General features: G+C 50.7%; 7 protein-coding genes across 7 annotated transcripts; all 7 read left to right on the forward strand.

Annotated features, from left to right (window-relative positions):
• Positions 1 to 198: 198 nt before the first annotated feature.
• Positions 199 to 674, forward strand: CONPUDRAFT_139393 (uncharacterized protein; the record flags this gene model as incomplete). Its single annotated transcript, XM_007774843.1, has 2 exons — positions 199 to 398; positions 463 to 674. 2 exons carry the CDS (start codon positions 199 to 201, stop codon positions 623 to 625), a joined length of 363 nt encoding a protein of 120 aa, XP_007773033.1. The 3' UTR covers positions 626 to 674.
• Positions 675 to 3,832: 3,158 nt separating this feature from the next.
• On the forward strand, positions 3,833 to 4,662 carry CONPUDRAFT_84613 (uncharacterized protein). Its single transcript, XM_007774844.1, has 5 exons — positions 3,833 to 3,994; positions 4,050 to 4,196; positions 4,254 to 4,346; positions 4,413 to 4,461; positions 4,509 to 4,662. The coding sequence occupies exons 2-5, from the start codon at positions 4,077 to 4,079 to the stop codon at positions 4,613 to 4,615; spliced, it is 369 nt and encodes a 122-aa protein (XP_007773034.1). The 5' UTR covers positions 3,833 to 3,994; positions 4,050 to 4,076; the 3' UTR covers positions 4,616 to 4,662.
• Positions 4,663 to 4,915: 253 nt separating this feature from the next.
• CONPUDRAFT_139394 (uncharacterized protein) lies at positions 4,916 to 6,894 on the forward strand. The gene is made up of 6 exons (XM_007774845.1): positions 4,916 to 5,560; positions 5,609 to 5,685; positions 5,732 to 6,085; positions 6,132 to 6,482; positions 6,534 to 6,614; positions 6,675 to 6,894. Exons 1-6 carry the CDS (start codon positions 4,984 to 4,986, stop codon positions 6,819 to 6,821), a joined length of 1,587 nt encoding a protein of 528 aa, XP_007773035.1. The 5' UTR covers positions 4,916 to 4,983; the 3' UTR covers positions 6,822 to 6,894.
• Positions 6,895 to 8,637: 1,743 nt separating this feature from the next.
• CONPUDRAFT_139395 (uncharacterized protein) lies at positions 8,638 to 10,593 on the forward strand. Its single transcript, XM_007774846.1, has 7 exons — positions 8,638 to 8,703; positions 8,760 to 8,873; positions 8,926 to 9,183; positions 9,254 to 9,277; positions 9,343 to 9,388; positions 9,441 to 9,620; positions 9,679 to 10,593. Exons 1-7 carry the CDS (start codon positions 8,683 to 8,685, stop codon positions 10,368 to 10,370), a joined length of 1,335 nt encoding a protein of 444 aa, XP_007773036.1. The 5' UTR covers positions 8,638 to 8,682; the 3' UTR covers positions 10,371 to 10,593.
• A 983-nt stretch (positions 10,594 to 11,576) lies between these two features.
• Positions 11,577 to 13,333, forward strand: CONPUDRAFT_146471 (WD40 repeat-like protein; the record flags this gene model as incomplete). Its single annotated transcript, XM_007774847.1, has 4 exons — positions 11,577 to 11,584; positions 11,641 to 11,815; positions 11,873 to 12,694; positions 12,747 to 13,333. 4 exons carry the CDS (start codon positions 11,577 to 11,579, stop codon positions 13,221 to 13,223), a joined length of 1,482 nt encoding a protein of 493 aa, XP_007773037.1. The 3' UTR covers positions 13,224 to 13,333.
• Positions 13,334 to 15,179: 1,846 nt separating this feature from the next.
• On the forward strand, positions 15,180 to 17,443 carry CONPUDRAFT_168476 (kinase-like protein; the record flags this gene model as incomplete). Its single annotated transcript, XM_007774848.1, has 9 exons — positions 15,180 to 15,451; positions 15,506 to 15,558; positions 15,620 to 15,731; positions 15,792 to 15,983; positions 16,039 to 16,299; positions 16,370 to 16,540; positions 16,593 to 16,667; positions 16,724 to 16,942; positions 16,997 to 17,443. Exons 1-9 carry the CDS (start codon positions 15,248 to 15,250, stop codon positions 17,441 to 17,443), a joined length of 1,734 nt encoding a protein of 577 aa, XP_007773038.1. The 5' UTR covers positions 15,180 to 15,247.
• Positions 17,444 to 18,441: 998 nt separating this feature from the next.
• CONPUDRAFT_168477 (uncharacterized protein) lies at positions 18,442 to 20,078 on the forward strand. Its single transcript, XM_007774849.1, has 2 exons — positions 18,442 to 18,539; positions 18,597 to 20,078. The coding sequence occupies exons 1-2, from the start codon at positions 18,447 to 18,449 to the stop codon at positions 19,896 to 19,898; spliced, it is 1,395 nt and encodes a 464-aa protein (XP_007773039.1). The 5' UTR covers positions 18,442 to 18,446; the 3' UTR covers positions 19,899 to 20,078.
• The last annotated feature ends 1,508 nt before the right edge of the window (positions 20,079 to 21,586 follow it).

Consider the following 21,586-nt stretch of genomic DNA (forward strand, 5'->3'; position numbering starts at 1 on the left):
AAGGCTCTGGCTTAGCAACGCATATATGCTACCCAGGTCCCGATTATACTCGCGCTCTCGGAAATTGACTGCTCGCCCGACTTCCTCCTTGTTTCGCAGCACATGGGCTACGCAGACAGCACCATTATAATGGCAAACCCATTTAATCCATGCAAATCAATGTCATGTGTAAAATTGTGAACGTCTCGACACACCTGCATGGCAGATGTATCCATACTTGGCCAGGAGAAAGTTGGTCGAAGAGCCAGGAAGGAACCCATTGCACAATTCAATGCAGGTGTTGAAAATACCGATCAATCAAAGTGTGACGTGCTAATGATCGGAGGCAACTCCTCCACCACTGGCATTGAAATATCAAGGGCGAGCATGCGCAAGGCGGTAGCATCCTCTGCATGCAAGTCGATAATGGGTGATGACAGGAATCGAATAAACCCATGACTTGTACTGTCAAGACTCACCGAGAGCTATAGTAGAGCAGTCTCCGCTGCACTTCGTCGATAGGAAGACTCCGTTAGACGCCGGGAATGGGAGTTCATGCCTGGCAGGACCCAGGTTCTTCTTCAAGGATATCAGAGTTTCCGCCTTTGAAATGTGGTTGAGTTGTCGCCGAGTGTGGGAACGATGAACTCCGATGGAGGAACGAGATGTACACCTGATGTCAGACAACTTTAGCGCTTTCACACCAGTCTTGTAGCCGACTACGTTCAAACTACAAGCGGGAAGGGTATATATGGTCAGAGTAAGCCGGTCGTATGTGCATTGCATCTCGATTGACGGTGAACTCGTTCGATAGCGCCGCGTTAGTCGGAGCTTCGTTATACTAGGATGTCCACAATGAATGCTGAAGATTAGATGCCGCCGTCCTGACGTCAACGTTTCAACAGCCGATAAGCACACCAGAGCAAGCTTTCGCCAAGTACGGTACCCTCGCGGCACCATGGAGAACACTTGCTTGGCCATACACCGTGACCTACAATGAACAAGGGAAACGCTTTGTGCATTGAAAGAAAAGCTATCATTAGATGAGTACTCACATGAACCGAAATCAACTCTGGGATGATGCGTAATGACCACGATGAAGAAAAAGTAGCCATTGGAAGAAACGTCTCCTGGACGTTTCCATGCGGCGTTAGTGTTCGTTCTCCTGACGCCGCGTGGCGTATATCGGCGAAGACTAAATAGTTGTGTTCTCGTCCGCAGTTCTTGAAGCGCCATGTAAACCTAAGCCTACATCAGCCACCGAGGAATCACCATCGCTACCGTGAATCGCGGACACTCACGAGGCCGGTCGGTGGGTTCCCTCGACGTGTTCAAGGATTCTCACTTGACGTGTTTCGTCAACGAAGATCATTGGTTGCTCATAAAATGAGTGTGGGTTTCTCCCCACCCAGTGGCTCTCAAGAGGGCACAAAGATAACATCAGCGGCGTTGCAGCAGTCCAAATATCTTTCGAGCTCCAACGGTGATTACGCCGGCTCTCCCATATGCGTACTCCCCTGACATATGATGACCCCACGTTTTACAGCAAAACCACTTGATGGCTGGAGGGCCCAAATAATAGGATCGTGGCGTGGGCTATCCACTCGAGCATATGCCCAAGTTGATCGCGGTATTCGGGCCAAACGGTACCACAGAAATCCTGGTGGCTTGAGAATCCTTCACCGCTTGATCATGATGGTAAGATGTCGCATGACTCAGTGATGCATTATTCGACTGATGTCCGAGCGCGGCAAAGGATGTATGTATAGGTTGAGACGATCTCAGCGGCCACGTTCGTTAAAGGACCGTCAATGCACCTACTCTTCAACTCCGATTGAATAGGCTGTGCGTTCCTGGTTATCGACGGCAGAATGAATACAACCTGACGGCAGCTCCCTCTCACGGCGTCCTTTACACGTACAGCCCGCATTATTATTATACGCCCCTCTCCTCTGAGGTAGCCGTGTATGTGATCGGGAGATTGTCTCGATGGTGCGGCGGCGATCGAGCTAATACCCCACAGCACTGATGTCACTGTAAGTCCAACTACAAAGTACCCCGATGTTCGCTTGCAGCAAGCCCCTGTCGAGCGACGGAGTGCGACAGACGAGCCTCCTTCGAGGGGTCATGGGGGTCGACAACAGATAGGCGTGCGGCAAGGTGAGCTCGCATCAACTGATCGCTGGGTTCAAATTCTAGCGCTTAGGCGGGCCCAGATCTGGATTTCAGTCCTCAAAAGGAACCCTCACTCAATGCGGACTCTCCGGCAGGCTGGCGCGATCAACGGTATGTTCCCGGAGATAACCGGGCGAAGCTACAAATTTCGCTCAGCGTCTGCTTCTTTCCCAAATTTCTTCCCCGACCTCCGTGACCCATATACGTCGATGCGCGGACCCGTCTGGCTGTCCCTCAAGCTGCCTACGGGGTTTGCGTGGGAAGTTGCCTTTCCACCCAAGCTAAACCTTCCTTGGAAATGAAGCTTCTGAAGTCACCGAACGCTCGCGGCTGATACGTATATTATGTGCGTCAGCGACCATCTGTCTCTTGGTATGCTGTTGTCCTGGCTCGCTACACCGCCTGAACTCTGGGAGCTTATCGCCTTCTACGCCGTTGGTGCCGAGTTGCTTGGTCCTCCCCTCGACCTTCGAAACCTCTTGCTCACCTGCCGGACTATCCATCGTGCTTTGAGTACCCGCGACTGTCCTCGTCTGTATCACCATATGTTCGTTGAGAAATTTGACAGCTCTGCTCTTCGAAGACGCTTGAGAGACGACATTGTGATGCAATACTCGGAGCAGGAACTGCGGAAGCGTTTTGTTGCGCTGCAGTGCTTTCGTGCGGGAGACATCTATGACCCGAACCTGCTTGCCGCCCTCGTCACCGCATACATCATGATCTTGGAGGCTGACGCTAGGAACTTGGAGCAGTTACGTTGGGCCAGGTTCCCCGCGTTCATTTCAATGTTTCTCCGCCACCGCCTTCGGGAGGGAGCAGTGGACAATCATGGGTGGCCTTTGGAGAACGAGGTTAACGCCTTGGCTGTTGCGTCACTGTGGCTGATGACATCTTCTAGTGTGTATGATTACCCTCTTTATCCACTTCCCTACTGATGGAAATAGAGTCGATCCTTGAAGAGCCGATAGATCTTCGCGAGGAGTACCTGAACCTTTTGGCACCGTACACTTTCGCTGCTTTCCGAGTGCGTCCCCCTTGGATCATGAGGTTTCGACTAACCATAACTTTAACTCCCCCTACTCCGCCAACAGTACCCGTGTTTCTCTTTTCCCGAGCAAGACTTCGATGCCAGTCACTGCGGATCTGTGAAACTTATTTCCACCTCCGCACATGGTCCATACCCCCCAGAGCGATCAAAAACCATGACCGTGCAGTACTTTGGCAAAGACCTACGCTTCGAGCTGCCGCCAATTGCACCCTACGCAATTCTATCTTATTTTGCTCGACAGGAAGTACGTCCAATGGGTGTTCCTGAGAGTCTCCCAGCAAACCGTGCCGCAGCTGCCCAACTCGGCTTCGAGGGTCCGACGCGTGAAGATGTGTTACATTTTGTCACGCGCTGCAAGACACACTTCCCGTCCACACGTTATAACGATGTTTTCGACGTCGCCTGCGAGAGTTTGTTGTATGATGCTGATTGGCGAAGGTCTATTGGGAGCCCTCTTCAATCTCCGCCTTGCTCATACGCCGGTCCGTATCTAATGGGCACGTTGACAGGACGATGGCAAGGCACATCACTGGTGAGTACAACGCTGATGTTGTACTATACTCATGCCAAGTGGCCATTAAGTCGCCGTGTATATTCAGTTACGGGTCTATGCTGTCGACGCCTGCCGCCCCTCCCCAATCCTCATATCCAATCTGCTCGAGGCACCCACTCTATATCACCTTTCGCGAACATTACTGCTATAGTCCGGCCCTTCCGATCCCTTTCTCGCCCAATAGCAACTCGTTTACTAACGCATTCCTGCCTGTGGCGAGCAAATTGACGGAAACCCAGGTGAGCTTCCCGTTGGTTATTACAATGCTTAACTCGTATTGAGTATGATTCGCAGTCAGGGGTTCAGGTTCAAGGTGACGGCATGTCGTTTTCGTCTTTCTATGGCGCTCCCAGGCAAGGTCACTTGAAAAGTTCGTTCTCAAAAGAACATGAAACGGAGCTTGCCTCTTTCGGGGCCTGCGACGTTCTCGTAACCGGATTTGTCTGTATCTATTACCCCGATTCCCGGTTATTGTTTGACTGATTATGGTTCTTACAGACCGAGAAGCGGTTCGGTGATGCGTGGGGCGATTTCAAGTATATTGGGCGAATCCGGCACTCTGATGGACTGATCGTGCTGCTTCGCATGCGGGTGAGTGCAGTTTCGATACTTACCCTCGCTGCTCCGATGACTGCGGCTAAACAGCACGTCATTCAGAGTGATCCGTCGATGGGAACAATGGATAGAGCTTTATTTCGTGGATATAGTGAGAGTGAACATCCCCACGTTCTGCCGGTACTGACCATAGCTTAGTTATCAACTCCCGTAATTTTGTTGGCCGATGGCGTTTCGTAGATGGGGACCAACCTGCCCAATGGGAAGCTGCTTTCAGCCTCTGCAAGGATACTGCTCTCTCGTAACATAAACTTATTTTTATTTCTTACTCGCTCATATAACATAGATCTAGACATCGTTCACGATGCTCACAAATGTTGTACCATACTTCCACTTACGGATTCACTAGACTGCACTACATACTTGAATAACATGTTTGTTATAGGGGTGTTCCTATATGTTTCCTTATTAGTATGAACATTGACAGAATTCCCGTCGGATGCGTCACCAGGCACTTATACCTTTGCTCACTGAGCGTCTAGGCAATAGCCGAGAGGCACGGCCGGTGCGGGGAGAGTTGCCGACATCCCATCCCTCGTTCCCAGCGCCTGCATCCTGTCCTCAGTCCCACCACCTTCCCAGAGGCTACGCGATACCTCCTACGTGCCCAAGAATGCCTATGGTCTCTATTGAAGCAGTACCCCAAGAGATCATAGAACACATCGCCTTCTTCGCAGGGACCCAGTATGTCCTTGGACCTCCATCGGACTTGCTTCCTCTACTGCTAACATCGCGGGCTTTCCATCGGCAACTAGCCGATTCATACAATCCCTGGTTATATGCGCGCATATTCGAGTATAAGTTCGACCTACGCGCTGCGGCCCGCCGGCTAGGCGCCGAGGCCATGACCGTCCTTGTCCTGAAAGCGGAGCTCCAGAAGCGGTGTGCGTATCTCAAGAAGATAAAGGCGCGGACGTCTGCGTTCCTGAATGAGGACGACGACGATCTGTCAGACGATGGCGTACGGGCAGAGCTGTTGTGGATGGCATACCTGATGATGCTAGAGAATGATGGCAAGAACGAGCGACACTTACGAGAGTATGCTCAGATGGAGACGTGGTTGTGGGACTACTGGTTCGACGCTCGTGGAGCGTCACGGGCCTCCCAGCTCGTAAGCATGGACAAATGGTTGCCCGATACCGAGCAGAACTCGCTGGCCATGTGGCTATTTTGGCTTCTCTTTGATCCTGGTCAGTCTTTGCGTACGCTTTTACCAGTTTCGCTAAATAAAACTACAGAACAGCCCATCAGGAGCAAGGCTAGCTTTCGCATCGTACCGGTCGTGCTGAAGCTAGCGGCTTTGGCTGCCAACCGGGTAAGCCTTTGTCCAAATTCGATGTCCACAGGCTTATATCACGCAGTATCCCATCTGTCTACCAAGTTGGGCAACGTTTTTGCCTCAGGTTGGACCGAAGTCAAGAGGCGGCAACCCCATTGAGCACTTCTCGCAAACTTACCATCTGAAGCCACCCCCCTTGACGTCCCCGGCGATCCTCTCGTATCTGACTTTGGCGATCCAGTACTCTTCAGATCGTGAGGTCATGCATCGAGCGCCTCATACGCCTTCGAAGCTGAGCGCGTCTGTCAACTCTAGCCTTGAATGGGAAGCGGACTGGTACCGATGCTCGAGCCTAGGTCAAGCTGACTACTCTCGCGCGCATTGTGGGGCGTACGTCCCGGGGTGTATGGAAGGGATCTGGGAAGGTTTATTTACGGTGCGCGGCGCGAGAGACCCATATCGTCGATACTAAACCGTACTAGTACACAGAGTTCACCGCCTATGCGGCGCTTCTGTCTGGCGGGCCTCCGTCTGCTCTTCAGAAAAGTCTGGTCGCGCAACACAGGCAAACGTGGCGGCTGAGGGAGTATCACTTGATGGTGGCTGACACAGACGGTCGCTCAAAGCGCTGTCTAGCCACGGGTGATCCCCTCAGAGGCTTTTTCCCGGTAGGTACTCACATCCGGGAAACATCCGGGGGCATCGAAGTCCAGCAGCCGCGCACAGAGGATGCCCTCTGCTACCAGAGCTCGTCATCATCTCCACATTCTCCAAGCTCGGACCCCAACCACAGTCACTGGAGGGAGATCGCAGATATCATGATCGTTGGCGAGGTAAGCAATTGCCGCTTACAAAAGTAACATCTTGACCGACGAAATGTGTAGGGCCACTCTGCTTGGGGTCAGTTTAATTTGATTGGTAGAGTTAGGCCGCTGGATGGATTCATCACATTGGCGAAGGAATACGTGAGCCCTTATACCCCTTTGTAACCTGCATTATGATTGAAGACCCTGCTCTCTTTCTAGACAGACGGCGAGCGCGGGCGGTGGCTCTACCGGGGATACCTGGTGGGAAATGTGAACGGTAACCTATCAGGGCGTTGGCGAGACACGCTCAGCCCAACTGAGGTACCCGGTTATGAGGGCTGCTTTGTCATGAGTCGAAGAAAGTAGATCATTATTGTCCTATTGACTATAGCCCAGCGTAGTGAAACGTATACGAGAATTCTATACCGGTGAAAAGTCCAAGTAGGTGATGGCGCCAAAGAAAACGCTTGGAGCCTCGCTGACTTCGATTATCGGACTGCGCCACTGGTAAAGGTAACCAGAAGATGGGAGCATTGGCACCTCCATTGTCAATCTCAAACTCCTTCCTGTGGTATATCACACAGGATGTGCATAAGCGGCTCATCATCCTCGATGCGACGCCACACTGAAACCAGAACAACAGTTGTTAGGCTCCATTCCAGCTAGGCTGTGTGCTCTGCTTTTCACCTTCGAGGGAGGTTAATACGGAGTTTGTACTTGATCCGTCGTGTAAATCACCCGAGATAGTTGGATCAACATCTCATGTGTGTTCAGTTGTCAAACGGCTCGGTGCTGCTTCATTTAAGAGAATAATCTAGGTACTATACTTTAATGCTGGTGCTAACGACCAAAGGTGGACATGGCTACAGTAATAGTGTCAATGCGAATAATTATGTATGCAGATATCCTGATGAGAGTCCAAGCGGGGGTATAACGTTCTGTTGGGTATGCTTGATTCGTAGAGGGAAATGTAGCCGTGGCGTCTATCGGGAGAGCGCTTGGTCAAGTTCGTGCGCTGTTACAGCTATGGCGGGGAGGGTTTCATTAGGTTGAATGATGGGGCTTGAGACTCGTATCATGCGAGACGTCTGGTGGACCACTTGGCAGGCTATCACAGAAATAAAGGGAGAGAAAATAGCGGTGGAAGAAATAGGAATGATGCAGAATAGTGACAACCGTGCCATGGCGTAGGATTGACCGGGGGGATGCTTTGATGAGGGAGATTTGAGTGTTAATTAGTAGAAAGTGCGTATGTTGAGGTAGGATTAAAAAAGGGCTATGTCAGTATGTTCACGTTCATGAGTAGTGAAACTATCTATAGTCCGAGTCAGCCAAGGTTCAAATAGGCAAACAGCTAAGGGCTTCACCAAGTGCTATCTACCACCGCGGCATTGAGGACAAGAGCCACTGGGTGCCGGACCTCCTTGTGCGACGTTTATGCAAGTACGCCCGGAGAGCGCGATCGTGCACTTGATTATCGTATGGAACGATCCGTGTCTAGCACAATAGCCCGATGAACGTTGGCACATATGAGAAAATCTGGAACTTGCAGGTACAGTCGACATACCTCGTGGATTCTCTTAAGTATTAGTGCCATAAGCATGCAGTGGCATTCGTTCGCCTAAATTGAAACCTGAGTGATTGTGGCATGCTTCAGGTCGAGGACAGCAATGATGCAAACGGATGCTCTCTATCCTCAGACCAAAGCAAAAGGGTAGCATGATGGAATCGCATGCAATTAAAACTGGGTAAACCTATATTAGGCCGATCAATATGTTCAATGGGTGAAACGTACCGTTCATTATTGCAGTGAATTTGTGTGTACCGCGAGCGGGACGCCACATGAACTTGAGCCAGATGAGGAGTCCAAGCTGGAGGAGAATGTCATAGTCAATAGACAGTTGTAGGCAAGAGTCGGGAAGAACGGTACTATACAGAGAACATGCTGAGCATGACAACCTCAAGTATAACGGGAAGCTGCATCGAGAGACATGGTTGACAGCCTTGAACGCTTAACATGAAGGCTCCGAAAAGGCGTCGGCCACTGAACGGAGGAATCAACCTCGGCTATAAGTGGGTTGTTTCCGGGCCGGTCCAGAGACGATCCTAAAATGGAAGTTCTTCCCCAAGTCCGGAGGCAACTCGTGGCGGAGGTCTGGCGTAGCCGCGAAGGTCGTTCTATCGATCGAGAAGTGGACTCACCATCTAAGCTTTCCGCTCACCAGCCATGGAGGCAGACTTCAATCCTGTAGGTCCACCCTTCCTTATATTCACACCGTTCGCTTACGAAGCACCTTCTCAAAGCACCATCTCAGTATCCGTAACCTCAAGCACAAGATGGACATCCGCAACCTCGTCTTCGTCTACGGGCATCCTGACATGGAACACACAAGAGGCCGCATGTATTACTTATGGAAGGTATGCTATACATACCACATATGGTTTTGTCTTGCATTGATTGCGACTATAGGACGACGACTACATAGTCATCCACGGCGAGCCGTATGCTGTGCCGGGAGTCGACCATAATGACCTCCTAAGTATTTTGAGTGCCACAAAGGAGGCGAGGCAGGCGTACTGGGAACTGCTCGAGGTGTTACAGGGCATGGTTGATGAAATCCAGTTTGGTCGGTCAAACTATGCGTATCTCGTTCGCCAGAAAGATGGAACCCATCGGTTGGTTTATAAACCGAAACGCATGGTGCTCAATTGCCCGGCGTGGACTAGGGTAAGCTACAATCTAGTCTCGTTTACTCATGCGTGCACAAACCTGACATTTGAATGTTCGAACGTTCAAGCTGGTTGAGCTCAAAGATATCGAGGTAAGCTAATAAACCGAGCGATCCCCATTTGGTTTGTTTCGTCATTCTTACTGACAAATGCCAAGATCACCCGGTTGTGTTGGGGACATACACTCGAAGGTGTCTGGCAAGGTAAACTCACCACTTCTATGAGGCCGTTTTTGTTGACTTTACATCTCTCCAGGTCAGGATGTCGATTTAATGATTGGTTGCAACGACATGTACGGCGGAGCCGTATCTCGTGAGTCGCAAGGATACCGATTGATGCATGCCTTGGGACTAGAGAAATACGTTTTCGAGATGTTGGGTCATGTCACTCGTAACGGTGTTATCATCGGGCTCATGACTGTCCCTCCTACTGGACGTAAGTGTTTGAGCATGATTCCGAAGGCCGATCTCCATTCAATGTCAATGTACTGTAGGTAAGGCGGAGCCGTCCGATCGCTTTGCGGTATACCAAGCAATATCAGACCTCCAGAGCCACGGTTTACTATACTATGCTGTCAACATACAGTCCATCTTCATCACCGACGAAGGGGTCAAGTTCATCAATCTGAACACCCTTCACCATTACAAAGACCAAGACGAGCTGGCGAAAGAAGCAGAGGACGCCCACTGGGTGTCGCTCGCCCTCATGTTTGGTGACCCCCCAAAGCCAGAATGGGAAAAGCGAAACGGCAACGGCGCAGACTGGCTGCTGCAATCCCGCACTCAACCCACCAATACATTTGTGATTCCTCCCAAAATGAAGCCTAACTACTCAATTTCGGCTCCTGCGCAAGCCTTAGTTTCATGGCTGTGGTCAGCGACCGGAGTAGATCCCGAGTTGGGCATGTTTTATCCTCATCATCTCAAGGTCAAATACTCGCGCTCTTCAGGCTACGTTGTGACCATTGTGGACCCTAAGGCTAGGAAGAAATCTAGTAAAGCTGTCCTCGCGCCATCTGATGATGACGATGACAAAGAGTCTCGAAGCTCGAAGTATCAAGACCTGTTGGCTATCGACAAACCTCTGACTCTCCCTGGTGTACCGCGGCGCCCTCGCGGACAACACCGCCCTTACGACAGACCAACGCACACACAGAAGCTGATTATCTACCGTGGCGACGACTGATTCCAACCCCGTTTGCGGCATTGTAGGTATTACCCGAGCTGAGGCTTGATTCTGCTTTCCTTTGATATCGATGTCCCTTTGTACCGTTTGCGGCATTGTAGGTATTACCCGAGTTGAGGCTTGATTCTGCTTTCCTTTGATATCGATGTCCCTTTGCTTTCTCACTGTTGCCTATGCTGAATTGTAATAAATGCTATCCATAGCACATAATGGCTGTCATAACCACTATAGATTGTAATCTTTGTAACTTGCTTGCTTGATATGGCTCTGTTGTCCGTTGCAATAAGCGTTTGACGTCGTGGTGTCCAAACCAATCAAACTCGTGTAGGGTTTGCCGTGGAGGTGTGAACTCAGAAATGGTGGTCTTTTCCGACAACGTTCTCGGCAGCATCAATTCTCCCACCAAATTGCTATCGGCATCTTGAACCTTGAAATAGGGGGCCTTGGTTTCCGGCAAGCTGGCCAAATGGCGATGGGCGCCTGAAGTGTCCGAACCTTAGGAGACCGGCCCTCGGCTTTGGGACTCGCAAACAAGGAACCTAACATTGATATATATATTGTCATGACGCTTGTTGAGATGGCCAATTATATTCTCTACATCGGGTCGAGGCTGCAATCGTATAGTAGATCGTAGCTGCCCAAGACTGATCGAGATCTGACATGATCTGACACGTCGATTTACGATACCGGCGGCTTAATGGTGCTGTTTTAGGCGTTGCAGAAATGTGATGGGGCCGGTGTAGGGTGTTGTTCCCTTTCGTATCGTCATCTACTAAAGAGAAAAAACGAGCTCACCTGATTGAGTGATTCAAAGCTAGCTATATTCCGAACATACGACGCTCCAGTATTTTCAAGTTGCCATACTCGCGCTTCAGCGTTCGATGCAGATATTAGTGTAGGTATCATCTGTTCTCTCGAAATCTGTGGTCTGTCCAAAAGTTCAGTAAGAAGCCGTCTGATGTGTTTGAGTGGATGCGTGTCAAGGCAAAACTGACGAGAAACGATGGAAGCTCCAATGAGGATCATACATTTCCGCTTCGGTCGGAGCGAGATGCGCATTGTTTGGCAACAGCTTCTGATCCAAACAAACGGAGCATTCCCTTCCGCCGGTCACGGCGACACCCATGAACCCAAATTGATACAGACTTTTACACCCGCATTACGGCTTGCTTACTCGAATCTCAGCTCACTTGAGCGCACTCGAAGATGTCTGGGTGTGTAATAGCTAGCGTTGTTTGCCCTTTCACTCGCTAACATCCTTCCCATACAGCAAACATAGCTTGGAGTCAACTCCAGCGCCACTCAGCAAACGGAATCCTCACCATCCCCCTTCAAATTTCTCAACCAGAAAGCGCAGACGAACGGCCACCATATCGTTCGATATATTCACCGATGCCCATACCTCCCAACCTATTGCCAGCGGGAGCTCTTTCGAGGAATCGAATGTGATTGTCTAATGTCTGCATTTGATTGGACCTATACGCTAACCAACACTTCTATAGGCCGATCGTTTCGTATCAGCCCGCCGAGACTTCCTAGTTCCTCTCAACATCACACCTCGTACCAACAGAATAGCCAAAGACTTCGGATTGCTCGAGGACCGCCTCCTCGCCCACTCCGAAACACCAAAACGCCGGGAACACTCTGGGATATCGTTGCTTCCCCTATTTCGCCAAAGTGCCACGAAACTCTACGAAATCCGCCGCGAAGTCTCATCCATTTCTGCCGCAAGTAACCTTGCGAAGAACCGCCATTTTCTCGTCGCTCTCAGCGGTCCAGGAATGTCACGACACCCATTTTCATCACCCATTGCCTGGTCGCACTCAAACCTAATTGCGGTAGCTTTCAAACGAGCAGTGTATTACCAGAATTTGGAGACCAAAGACGTGATTCATATCTGCTCCGCCGATGATGCTGATGGTCATATGTACAGCATTGACTGGGGCGGCAGGCGCATGCCAAACACCATTGCCGCTGGAACGGAACACGGCACTGTGCAGCTTTGGGATGTTCAGCAGTTGACTAAGGGCGCGGCGTGGGCACACGATAACGAGGGCATGGGAGGGATGCATTGGAGCGATGACGTCCTTGCGGTAGGCCGCCGGAATGGGGGAGTGTGCATGCTGGATCCTCGCACGCGGACGATGGTTGCGGAGTTGTCGGGCCACAAACACCATGTACATGGGGTACGGTGGTCTATTGACTCTCGGCAACTTGCCACTTCAGACGATGTTGGACTTGTGAACGTGTGGGATAGGCGGATGAATGACGTGGTTTGTCGCATCAACTCCAATCCCCGGATGAGACACCCAGGGCCGGTCAAGGTGCGTCATTGTTCTCGTTTGCAGTAATGCTTTCCTGACCACACATACGCAGGCATTGGCTTGGTCTGAGTGGCAAAGCGACCTTCTCGCCACCGGCGGCGCTCTCCCAGATGGTACGATACGGATATGGAATACCAAACATCTTGATACCTCGGATCCCGTCCTCAAGATACCCCTCAAGACTTCCGTCACATCATTACACTGGTCACCCCACTGCAAAGAGCTTCTGAGCACGCACGGAGGCTCCTGGACACAATACCGTTCCCCTGCCTCTCGGTTTTCTCAATACAAAACAGTCCCATCTCCACTATCCAACTCCATCACGGTTCACGCATATCCTTCCGGAGACCGTATAGTCAGCGTGGAGGCTCACCAAGGCGCTGTCGGACACTCTTGTATGAGCCCTGATGGGTGTAGTGTGTTCACCATGAGCGCGACCGAGCACAATATAAAAATGTTCAAGGTCTGGTCTGCACCAGCAGGCTCAGGGAAGGGTGCATCGAGTTTTTCTTTCAAGGGCATACGATAGATCCATATCTAGGCATCTTCAATGGACGTGCTTTTGTAGCTAATATTGTATCCCTGTCTTGTTTGTATCTCATATAGTATTCGCCTTTAGGGCGGATTAATCACTTTGAACCCATAGCACCATTGCCAGTCGAATACTCGACAGCCCCCGTACTTTGAGCTTCTTTCGGGGCCTTTTCCCCCCAGCTTCTGATACTAACTGCTCGAACATTCTTAAGGCTTCTGTCTGACTTGCAACGAGAGTTCGGACCCTGTAGCGATGAAGCTGTATTGAAGCTGTACAATTGGGTCCTTGTCAGTCTTCGCGCGGGTTTTATTCCTGGGGCCGTTAGGCTACCCAGGTATATTTCGCCAATTCCTTCCTCTTAAGGAAATCTCGTTTACGTTTTTGCCGGCCCGCCCCTCGGTCCGTCCGTCTCCGCCTTCGCCTCCAATACCCGGTCCCCGGTTACTTGCTTCCGGTTTTTCATGTACTACAGATCTTTGGCTTTTGCCATTTGTGTCTCGCACTCATGCCACGGAACATGTCTGTGACTTCCTGAAAATTCGGTGATCACGACTTCCATTATGTTGCCTGTTCGCGTTTTCTCTATATCTATTTCCAATGTCCCCTCCATTGAACGTGATCGACTTCATGTCGCGAATGCGTCTCTACGCCAGAATTTCGAGTTGAACCATGTGGCAGACCATGAGTCCACTTTGGAGATATCTGAGCTGTACGTGTATCCTCGCGGTCCGCTCCTGCCTGTCGGCGGTACGAGCATTTTCACACTTGTGGAGCACTTCAATTACTTTTCGAGGAGGACTACGCATCCCTGTGTTCTGTTCATGGGTTGTACACAGAGTCAATCAACGCCGCGATTCGTTGTGTGACGCTCTCCGAGGACGTCAGTGCGACTCTCGTTGTACTAGCATTGTACACGTCTTCAAACAGACCTTGCGGCCGCAACGTGACTTTGCCCATGTCATGCTGCCTACTCTCTTCTGGCATGGGTCTGGATCTAACGCATCCTTAGCGAAACTAGGCTTCCCACTGTACAACAATATTCAGTGGCCTAACCCGTTCATTCTTGCGAACTTTATCTGCAAGAGCTTTGATCACTTCAAGGATCGCCCCATGTCTTGGGAAACTTATGTTGGAGAGCTACCCATGCAAACAAACGAGGTGCGCATTTTTGGGCTCGTGACTTTGCATGCTCACTACATGTCAGGTTTTAAAACGAGACATACCACATTACGATATCTCCATCCGTGTATGTCTCATTTGGCGCAACACACCAGAATATTTCTCTTCGCGAAGCATGCTCCATTCGTGCTATAGTTCTATATTGTCACGACAGAGCCGCAGTCCTTAGCGTTCAGACTAGCAGGACTGGGGTGGTGTTTCTATCACACCTTTTTACACTGTTCTTCTGCTCCATCTCTGTCGTGTCTCTATTACACTTCCATTGCCATTCATACGGACAATTCCACATTGGGCTAACTTTTTTGCACTTCTTCCTTTAGCACGGAGTTCGCTGCGACCACTGACAGATACACACGCTTTCTATCCACGGTTGCAGACGAATTGGAGTTGTTACCCTACACGGTCAGTCACGGTGATTGCATAAGAGAGGCTGTAATTTCAATGCCTCGTCTGCTCTACTTCGCAAATAACTACGAGTAGCACAATCGTTACCCTGTCTATTATAATATGTGCCTCGCCTTCTCCGAGACTGACGGTCCCAGGGGTGCCCGCCAGGGCCTTGAGTATCATTATGCTCCCAGGACCTCTGCCCCGCAAACGGACACGTTGCTCGCCAAGTCACAACACAGCATCTCATATCGTTGCCTATATGGTTCAAAGCGAAGTTCCAGTGCATTCCTGTGTATTCACGAAGCGCTCGCCAGAGTGAGATTGAAACTGTTATATAACACTAGGCAAACTTCCGTGCATCTCAAGCTGCGCAGCCCATCGCGTGCTTTGGGCGTCCATTTACTTTTTTGAACCTTGGGCCCGCCCGTACGTATAGGCTATAGCTGTCGATGCCGCTCCCGAGGGCACCTAGCCTGCGGCGAGTGGCAAAGAGCGATGGCTCGCTTTCCATAACAAACGATATGCCGTCTTCACCGGACTACCTTGAAGCGCTGTGTGGCTCCTTATCGAATCCTGATATTCTTGGTGGTCAACTTTCATATGATGATATGTTCACTTGTGCGGAGTGTGTGAAGCGGACCCGTGTCTTTCCTGTAAGGGCACTTTGGTTCATGTGGTACTTGGTCTGCTAATCGAGATTTGGACAGATTCTCATCGCAACCATCTTCTACCACCTGCGATGCTGCGTCGATGATCAAGGGTAAGCGATTTTCGGGCCAGTATACCTTGGAGCTGGGTAATTTTACTCAATGCTCTTTCAGCCTCTTCCAGGAGTTCTTGGATAAGACATATCTATGGAGGTCTCTATCCGACCTGGAGCTCCTCACTAAGAGCTCGGAAGTACGCGACGAGATTCACTCTCTTTTCACGAAGGTGCGTTGACACTATCAAATGCGCGTACTTGTACAGCTGAGCTGGGTTGCGAATGTTCAGTCTAAACTCGTTTATCCTAATTGTGGATGCTCTATCTCTGTTTCTCGAGATGTGGAAGAAAACACCTGCCAGTTGGATTTCACTGTCACGGCGGATGCTTTGACTTCGATTTTTGGCTCTCGGACTGTCAGACGCGAGCTGCTGGCTCTAAGGGGCTCAGCCGCTCAAGCTACGATCGATGGGCTACATAGCGTGCGCACCTCTTCTTTCAGCCTGGTTTCTAGTTCATCCTAAGCCATGAGCGAAGTTACTTCCCTCGTCAAGCTCCGATTCATTGGCAATGAAGCAAAGTCGGTACGGGGCGGAAGTTCAGCGCCTGTTGTACAAGCTATGTCGCAACACCGGACTCCATCCTCGCGCGCTTGAACTGCGTGACGTTGATGTAAATCGGGACGCCATTGTCGGCAGTGGTGGGTTCAGTGACGTTTACAAGGGCCGCTTTCGTGGCACGGACGTTGCTGTTAAGCGCGTGAGGATGGTACAAAATAGCATAGATCGCACTATGCAGGTTCGTGCCGGCTCACGATGTAATGTAAGTATGTCTTGGGGAGCTAACATCCTGTTATCGGCTTTTCCAGGAGTTCGCGTCGGAATTGATCTTTTGGTCTCAGCTTCGGCACCCGAACTTACTAGGACCCCACGGTGTTTTTCATATAGACAGAGGACCATGTCTTGTCTCTCCTTGGATGGAGAACGGGAACATAAGGAACTACTGTAAAATGCACCCTGATGCAACAGTTGACCCGCTGGTATGTTTCGCTACGATGTCGTGACAGCCATAGATGGTAATGCCACTTCCAGATGCTAGATATCGCACAAGGGTTGGAATCTTTGCATACCCAAGAACCAGTCATCATCCATGGCGACTTGAAGCCTGTAAGGACTGCCACGGCAATTCTTTTACGATTGTTGTACTGATCAGGACCATACAGGACAACGTTCTTGTCAACTCGTCTGGAAGAGCTGTCATTTCCGACTTTGGCTTGTCAAAGATCGGTGGGTCTAGTCTCATTGAACCCACGACACAGTCGTATACGCAGTCAATGGCTCGCGGAGGGACGTACCGCTATCAGTCTCCAGAACTCTTGAAGGGTGAGACCGGTGTCACTATCAGTAGCGACGTTTACGCTCTTGGGTGTATTTTCTATGAAGTAGGCATTCTTCCCTCGCTTCAAACTTCGACACCAGCTGATCACATATCTTAGCTATACAGCAATCGTGTCCCATACGAGGGGCGTCATGAGGCAGCGACAATCTGCGCCATATCCAGGGGCGAGCGCCTCGAGCGCCCACCTGAAATGGGTGATGCCATGTGGAGCCTAACCAGCGCATGCCTCTCTTATGAGCCGGCGGATCGACCTTCGGTCAGTGAGGTGGTCGAGATTCTCACCTCTATGGTAGAGGATAAAAGACCGCCACCGTCTACGGATCAGAACGACTGGGTTGTGCCGTATGAGCATGAGCAACCCAAGCAGCATGGCGGAGGCATGTGCTCACCACATGAGGTCTGGAAAGCCGATACCAAGTCCTGCTCGGAACATTGTGTATCAGCGACGAAGAAGTCGCCAGTGGCAATCCGTTTCGAAATCTTCCGGGATGGTTCTTCATCCATGCGTCATGCAACCGTCCCTTGTCAAGCCCATGTCTGGTAATGACATTCCTGAGTTTCACCCTTAGCGAGTCGGGGGAGGGTGTAAGGTAAGGGTGAGAGCTGAGAGACACCAGAGATGCCCGCTTGTCGTGCGTGAACAGTCGGTATGGGAGGTCGAGCTGCCGGGACTCGAGGGCAGATACAGAGACGAGGAGTGAGAGGGTACGATGGGTAAAACGATGAGCAGAGGTGCTAGGTTGGTATCGAGCATGAGTGACGCTGTTTACGAGTATGTAGCCTCGTGGATATCCATTGCTATTGGCTTCAGAGAGTGGGACGAGGTGGTCGTTCATGACGAAAGCAACACCCCTGGCGCGAGATCTATTCTAGGCTCGGCCCCTGATGAGCAGCTTCCTGGCGCCAAGTTGAACTTGGACGTTTGCAGAACGTCTTTACAGTAATTGTTACACTATTCTACAGAACGCATATGTTACACAGAGATTGAACATAAGATACAGGGTGAATGACTGGGATCCCCATCGCTGGGGAGGGCCGCGCTGTAGATGCTGCTTTTACCCATGACCAGCACCCATGTCAAGCTGCTGAAGGATGGTTTCAGGAGCTTGACACGTAAGGATAGCTAGCTAGAGACTGCTGAGAGAACGACGTTCCGACGGACTACGAATGTCGTGCTTGTAAGGTGCAGTTATGCCTCACACACCTTAAGCAGCGCCCTCTGGATCTAGGTTCAGCTTGTTGCCTTGAATAAAGCATCGACTCTATTCTGACATGACTTCTTCAGCATGTCAGAATAGAGTCGATGCTTTATTCAAGGCAACAAGCTGAACCTAGATCCAGAAGGGATATTGCACAGATCAGCAAGTGACCCGCTGTCCGCCGCTAACGTAGCTTGCTGATCCATGCAATATTGACCCGATTTAGAAAAAAAGGCGAGCCAGTGTCGAAGGAGAATGGGTAAATGAAGACTGCGAATGGTTATGTCTGTGGCATAGTAGTCAGTATTTGATATAGCATCAAAGAAAAAAGGGACACACGTATTGACAATGCCTCGCATTGTAGGTTTCGAGGGCATAAATCCTCTAACGGTTTACTACTGCTACGACGTGGATGCTACTTTCTGGCTCACTGTATTGGAAGTGAGCAATCAGTTCTCTACTCCTTTTCCATTCATATGACCTATATTTACGCTTCAGGTGCACAATACGTTTGGCGAGTCTCACGTCTATCTACTGCAACCAGGAGTGGAGGAAGATATACATAGAGCAGGGTGGGACCATCAATGGACGTTGCGTCGTGCTTTCTTCGTCTCCCCATTCAACAATCGCACAGGATCATACGTCATCTCGGTCAAGACACCATCATCTCCGCCCTTCCCCCATTCTTCTTCACTCAAGGCGGAGCCTCCTCGCCCGTCCGTTTCTGTACATTATCACCCGGACACCAATGACCAACAAGACGATACCTCTAATTCTACACTCAGCCCGCTCAAGCTCTCTGCGCTTCTGCGACCCACATCAGCTTTACCACTCACCCCTTCTAACCTTCTTCAAGCACTCTTCGTCATCCCTCTTGACCCGACGCGAAATTCAAGATTATCTATGCCCCTTGGCGTAGCTCTCTTCTTAACTATGCCGCGAATTTTGGGCGAAGCTCTTGTCCTTCATTACCGCAAACAGCTACCAATATTTGCTAGACCAGAGCCGGTCGCCGCTATCAGACTGTGTCCTGCGGGTGCCGACACGGCAGCAAAGGCCGACGGTGTATGTCCGATACACGTTCCGGGAACAACGAAGGCGCAGCCACCTTCTTTGCTACAGGATTTGGCAAGGAAGCGAGTATATGCGTTGCTTTCTCATCGGTTGGCTGAAGCTACAAGGCCTACCGTTGTTGAGCTACTTGGACCGGCCATCGGCGAGCGGGCTGTCTTTGCCTCCCCTTCTTCCGAGCCATCTCAAATAGAAGGGAGCGTCTCTGTGATCAGAATCTCTGTTCTCGCCCACGGTTTCTACTCGCTCCTATTTATGGCACCTTCCGCTCGTGCTGCTCTCCTGGCAGGCGGTCGAATACTTTCGAAATCAGAAGACGGTGATACAACCTGGAAAGGCGACATGCAACATCATGCGGAGACGCAAGATGCTCAGTTTGCTCTGCAAGAAAGCGCAGTGCCAGGTTTCCTCTCACTTTTTTCGGACGACACACTGCACCTTCGAACACCAGACTCACATCCCACGATGATGCAACGTATAAGGCAGCGTGCCTCTGGTCTTCCTCTCCCTCTCCCTGCTAGACACCCTCTTGACAAGCCCGAGGCAGGATCGTCGTTTTCTACTATGTCTTCTGTTTTTCTGCTATGTATACTGCTGGCCTTGGATGAACTAGAGCGGATCGCGTATGCTCTCGCACACGTGCAGTTTATCCTTAACGGGGAACCGTGGGGACGCGCTCGCTGGAGTCGAGCCCGAGCGAAGTTAGCGAACGAGGAGAAAGAGAACTAAAATCTGACTCGGACATCATATGTGCTAGTGGTTATAGGCTATGGACGTGTACTTCAGACAAGCATCTTTTGCATTTAGAGTGGCTACGGAAATCTCAATGTGACTAGACGGGCCATCTGATAATTTGGTTGACGTTCCGTAAGATCTTGCTTGTTTTGACATCTACCGTAAAAGTGGGTGACCTGTGCATCGATTCATTCAAGTTGACAGTCATTTGTAAGTTACTTAGTAGTAGTCTCAGCATTTCGCGAAGTCCCCAACGCGGTCACGAGATATGTTGCGTCTATCTTCGTAGCCCTTACCATAACCTCCGCAGCACTAGTTCTCAAAGTGTCTACAGGCCCGCTGTCTCGTTGTCCTCAATGATACGTGCGTCTTTCACAACTCTCGTATGCTAGGTCTGGACTACGGCAGCTACCTTGGTCTTCATTGCAACAAGGAACTCGCGTCACCAGTCACGGTCGAGATGGACATCTGTTCATATGTCGCTAGTGTTGGTCTGTTCTATAACTCCCAACTTCCCTCTCAGCATATCGCACGGCAAACACGATCAATACGAGCAGCAACATGAACAACGTCAACCAAGCATTCGAAGTCAACGTCGTCGCAAAGACCTTCTGTCTTCTCGAAAGGGTTGGCTGGTGGCCTTTTGTCACACTGTGCTGCAGAAGCTCACAACAGGCTACAGGGCTACTCTCTCGATGACCCACGAGTCGAGAAGACCTACGTAGAGTGAAGTTTGACCAGAAGGCAGGTGTCGAGTTCGTCAAAGTCGAATACCCGGGCAATTTGGAAGGTTTAGAAGACGTGAGCAGCTCAGGCCCAGTTCCTTGATCTACATTCTGATTGAAGTGCAGGCTCTTGGTTCTTGCCTCAAGGACCACTCGAACGAGGAGGTTGTGCATTTGATGCGTTTCCTCCAGACCGCCGTTGAGGCCACCCCTGCGCCAGTTGACTCAGATTCACCGCCGTCTGTCAATCGGGCAGACAAAGTCTATTTGACCCCAGTCGACTCGCCAACATTTTTGCCCGTTTCTGAGACAAAACATTCGGTTCATGATGTGGGGGAGCTATCAGTCGATCTACCGTCGTCGACGCACTCTTCCGATCCACCACTCCCCGTTTCAATACCAGATGAAATTGTTTCATCTTCACCCATACCTTCGGATACCTCCGAAGTCGTCGCCATATCTTCAGTCGAACTCCTGACATCCTCACGTATACAGGAAGAACCATCAATTGTCGACGTCGACGATGTTAACAGTATCATTCTGTGGCCTAACGACTCCATAGGGCGTTTGCCTATGTCAGAGGGACCATCCACTGTTACGAAAGGCGACACGCTGCAAGCTGAGCAGCCCTCACTTCCACGTACCACTAGAGGATTAGAAGGACCGCTTGCTATCGACGGGGCTAATAAAGTCTTTGGATTGCCGGTGGACATGCTACCATGCTCGCCTTATCACCTGGACCAGCCAGGTGATAAAGTCTCATTGTTGGCCTCGTCCGATGCTGTTTCATCCTCGAGCGCTCGGGATGCAAAAAGCTTAAGCCTGTTTACGCCTATATTGTCAGCAATTGCGACCAATTCTCTCCACCGGATACCACCCAAAAGTAGCAGACTTTCTCCACGACGCCCATACTGAAGTTGACATCCAGGGATTGTCTCTGATCCCGGCGCCCGTCGC

This window comes from Coniophora puteana (assembly GCF_000271625.1).
Source record: "Coniophora puteana RWD-64-598 SS2 unplaced genomic scaffold CONPUscaffold_13, whole genome shotgun sequence".
In the NCBI taxonomy this organism is placed as follows: Eukaryota; Fungi; Basidiomycota; class Agaricomycetes; order Boletales; family Coniophoraceae; genus Coniophora; species Coniophora puteana.

Excerpts from the sequence above, each read along its gene's own strand:
- CONPUDRAFT_84613 (XM_007774844.1), top strand. The coding sequence starts at position 4,077 with ATGTCGTTTTCGTCTTTCTATGGCGCTCCCAGGCAAGGTCACTTGAAA. Across the intron at positions 4,347-4,412 it reads TCGTGCTGCTTCGCATGCGG|AGTGATCCGTCGATGGGAAC; the intron begins GTGAGTGCAGTT and ends CACGTCATTCAG. Across the intron at positions 4,462-4,508 it reads AGCTTTATTTCGTGGATATA|TTATCAACTCCCGTAATTTT; the intron begins GTGAGAGTGAAC and ends ACCATAGCTTAG.
- CONPUDRAFT_139394 (XM_007774845.1), top strand. The coding sequence starts at position 4,984 with ATGCCTATGGTCTCTATTGAAGCAGTACCCCAAGAGATCATAGAACAC. Across the intron at positions 6,483-6,533 it reads ATATCATGATCGTTGGCGAG|GGCCACTCTGCTTGGGGTCA; the intron begins GTAAGCAATTGC and ends CGAAATGTGTAG. Across the intron at positions 6,615-6,674 it reads TCACATTGGCGAAGGAATAC|ACAGACGGCGAGCGCGGGCG; the intron begins GTGAGCCCTTAT and ends CTCTCTTTCTAG.
- CONPUDRAFT_139395 (XM_007774846.1), top strand. The coding sequence starts at position 8,683 with ATGGAGGCAGACTTCAATCCT. Across the intron at positions 8,704-8,759 it reads TGGAGGCAGACTTCAATCCT|CACCATCTCAGTATCCGTAA; the intron begins GTAGGTCCACCC and ends ACCTTCTCAAAG. Across the intron at positions 9,184-9,253 it reads ATTGCCCGGCGTGGACTAGG|CTGGTTGAGCTCAAAGATAT; the intron begins GTAAGCTACAAT and ends CGAACGTTCAAG.
- CONPUDRAFT_168477 (XM_007774849.1), top strand. The coding sequence starts at position 18,447 with ATGCCTCGCATTGTAGGTTTCGAGGGCATAAATCCTCTAACGGTTTAC. Across the intron at positions 18,540-18,596 it reads TCTGGCTCACTGTATTGGAA|GTGCACAATACGTTTGGCGA; the intron begins GTGAGCAATCAG and ends TTTACGCTTCAG.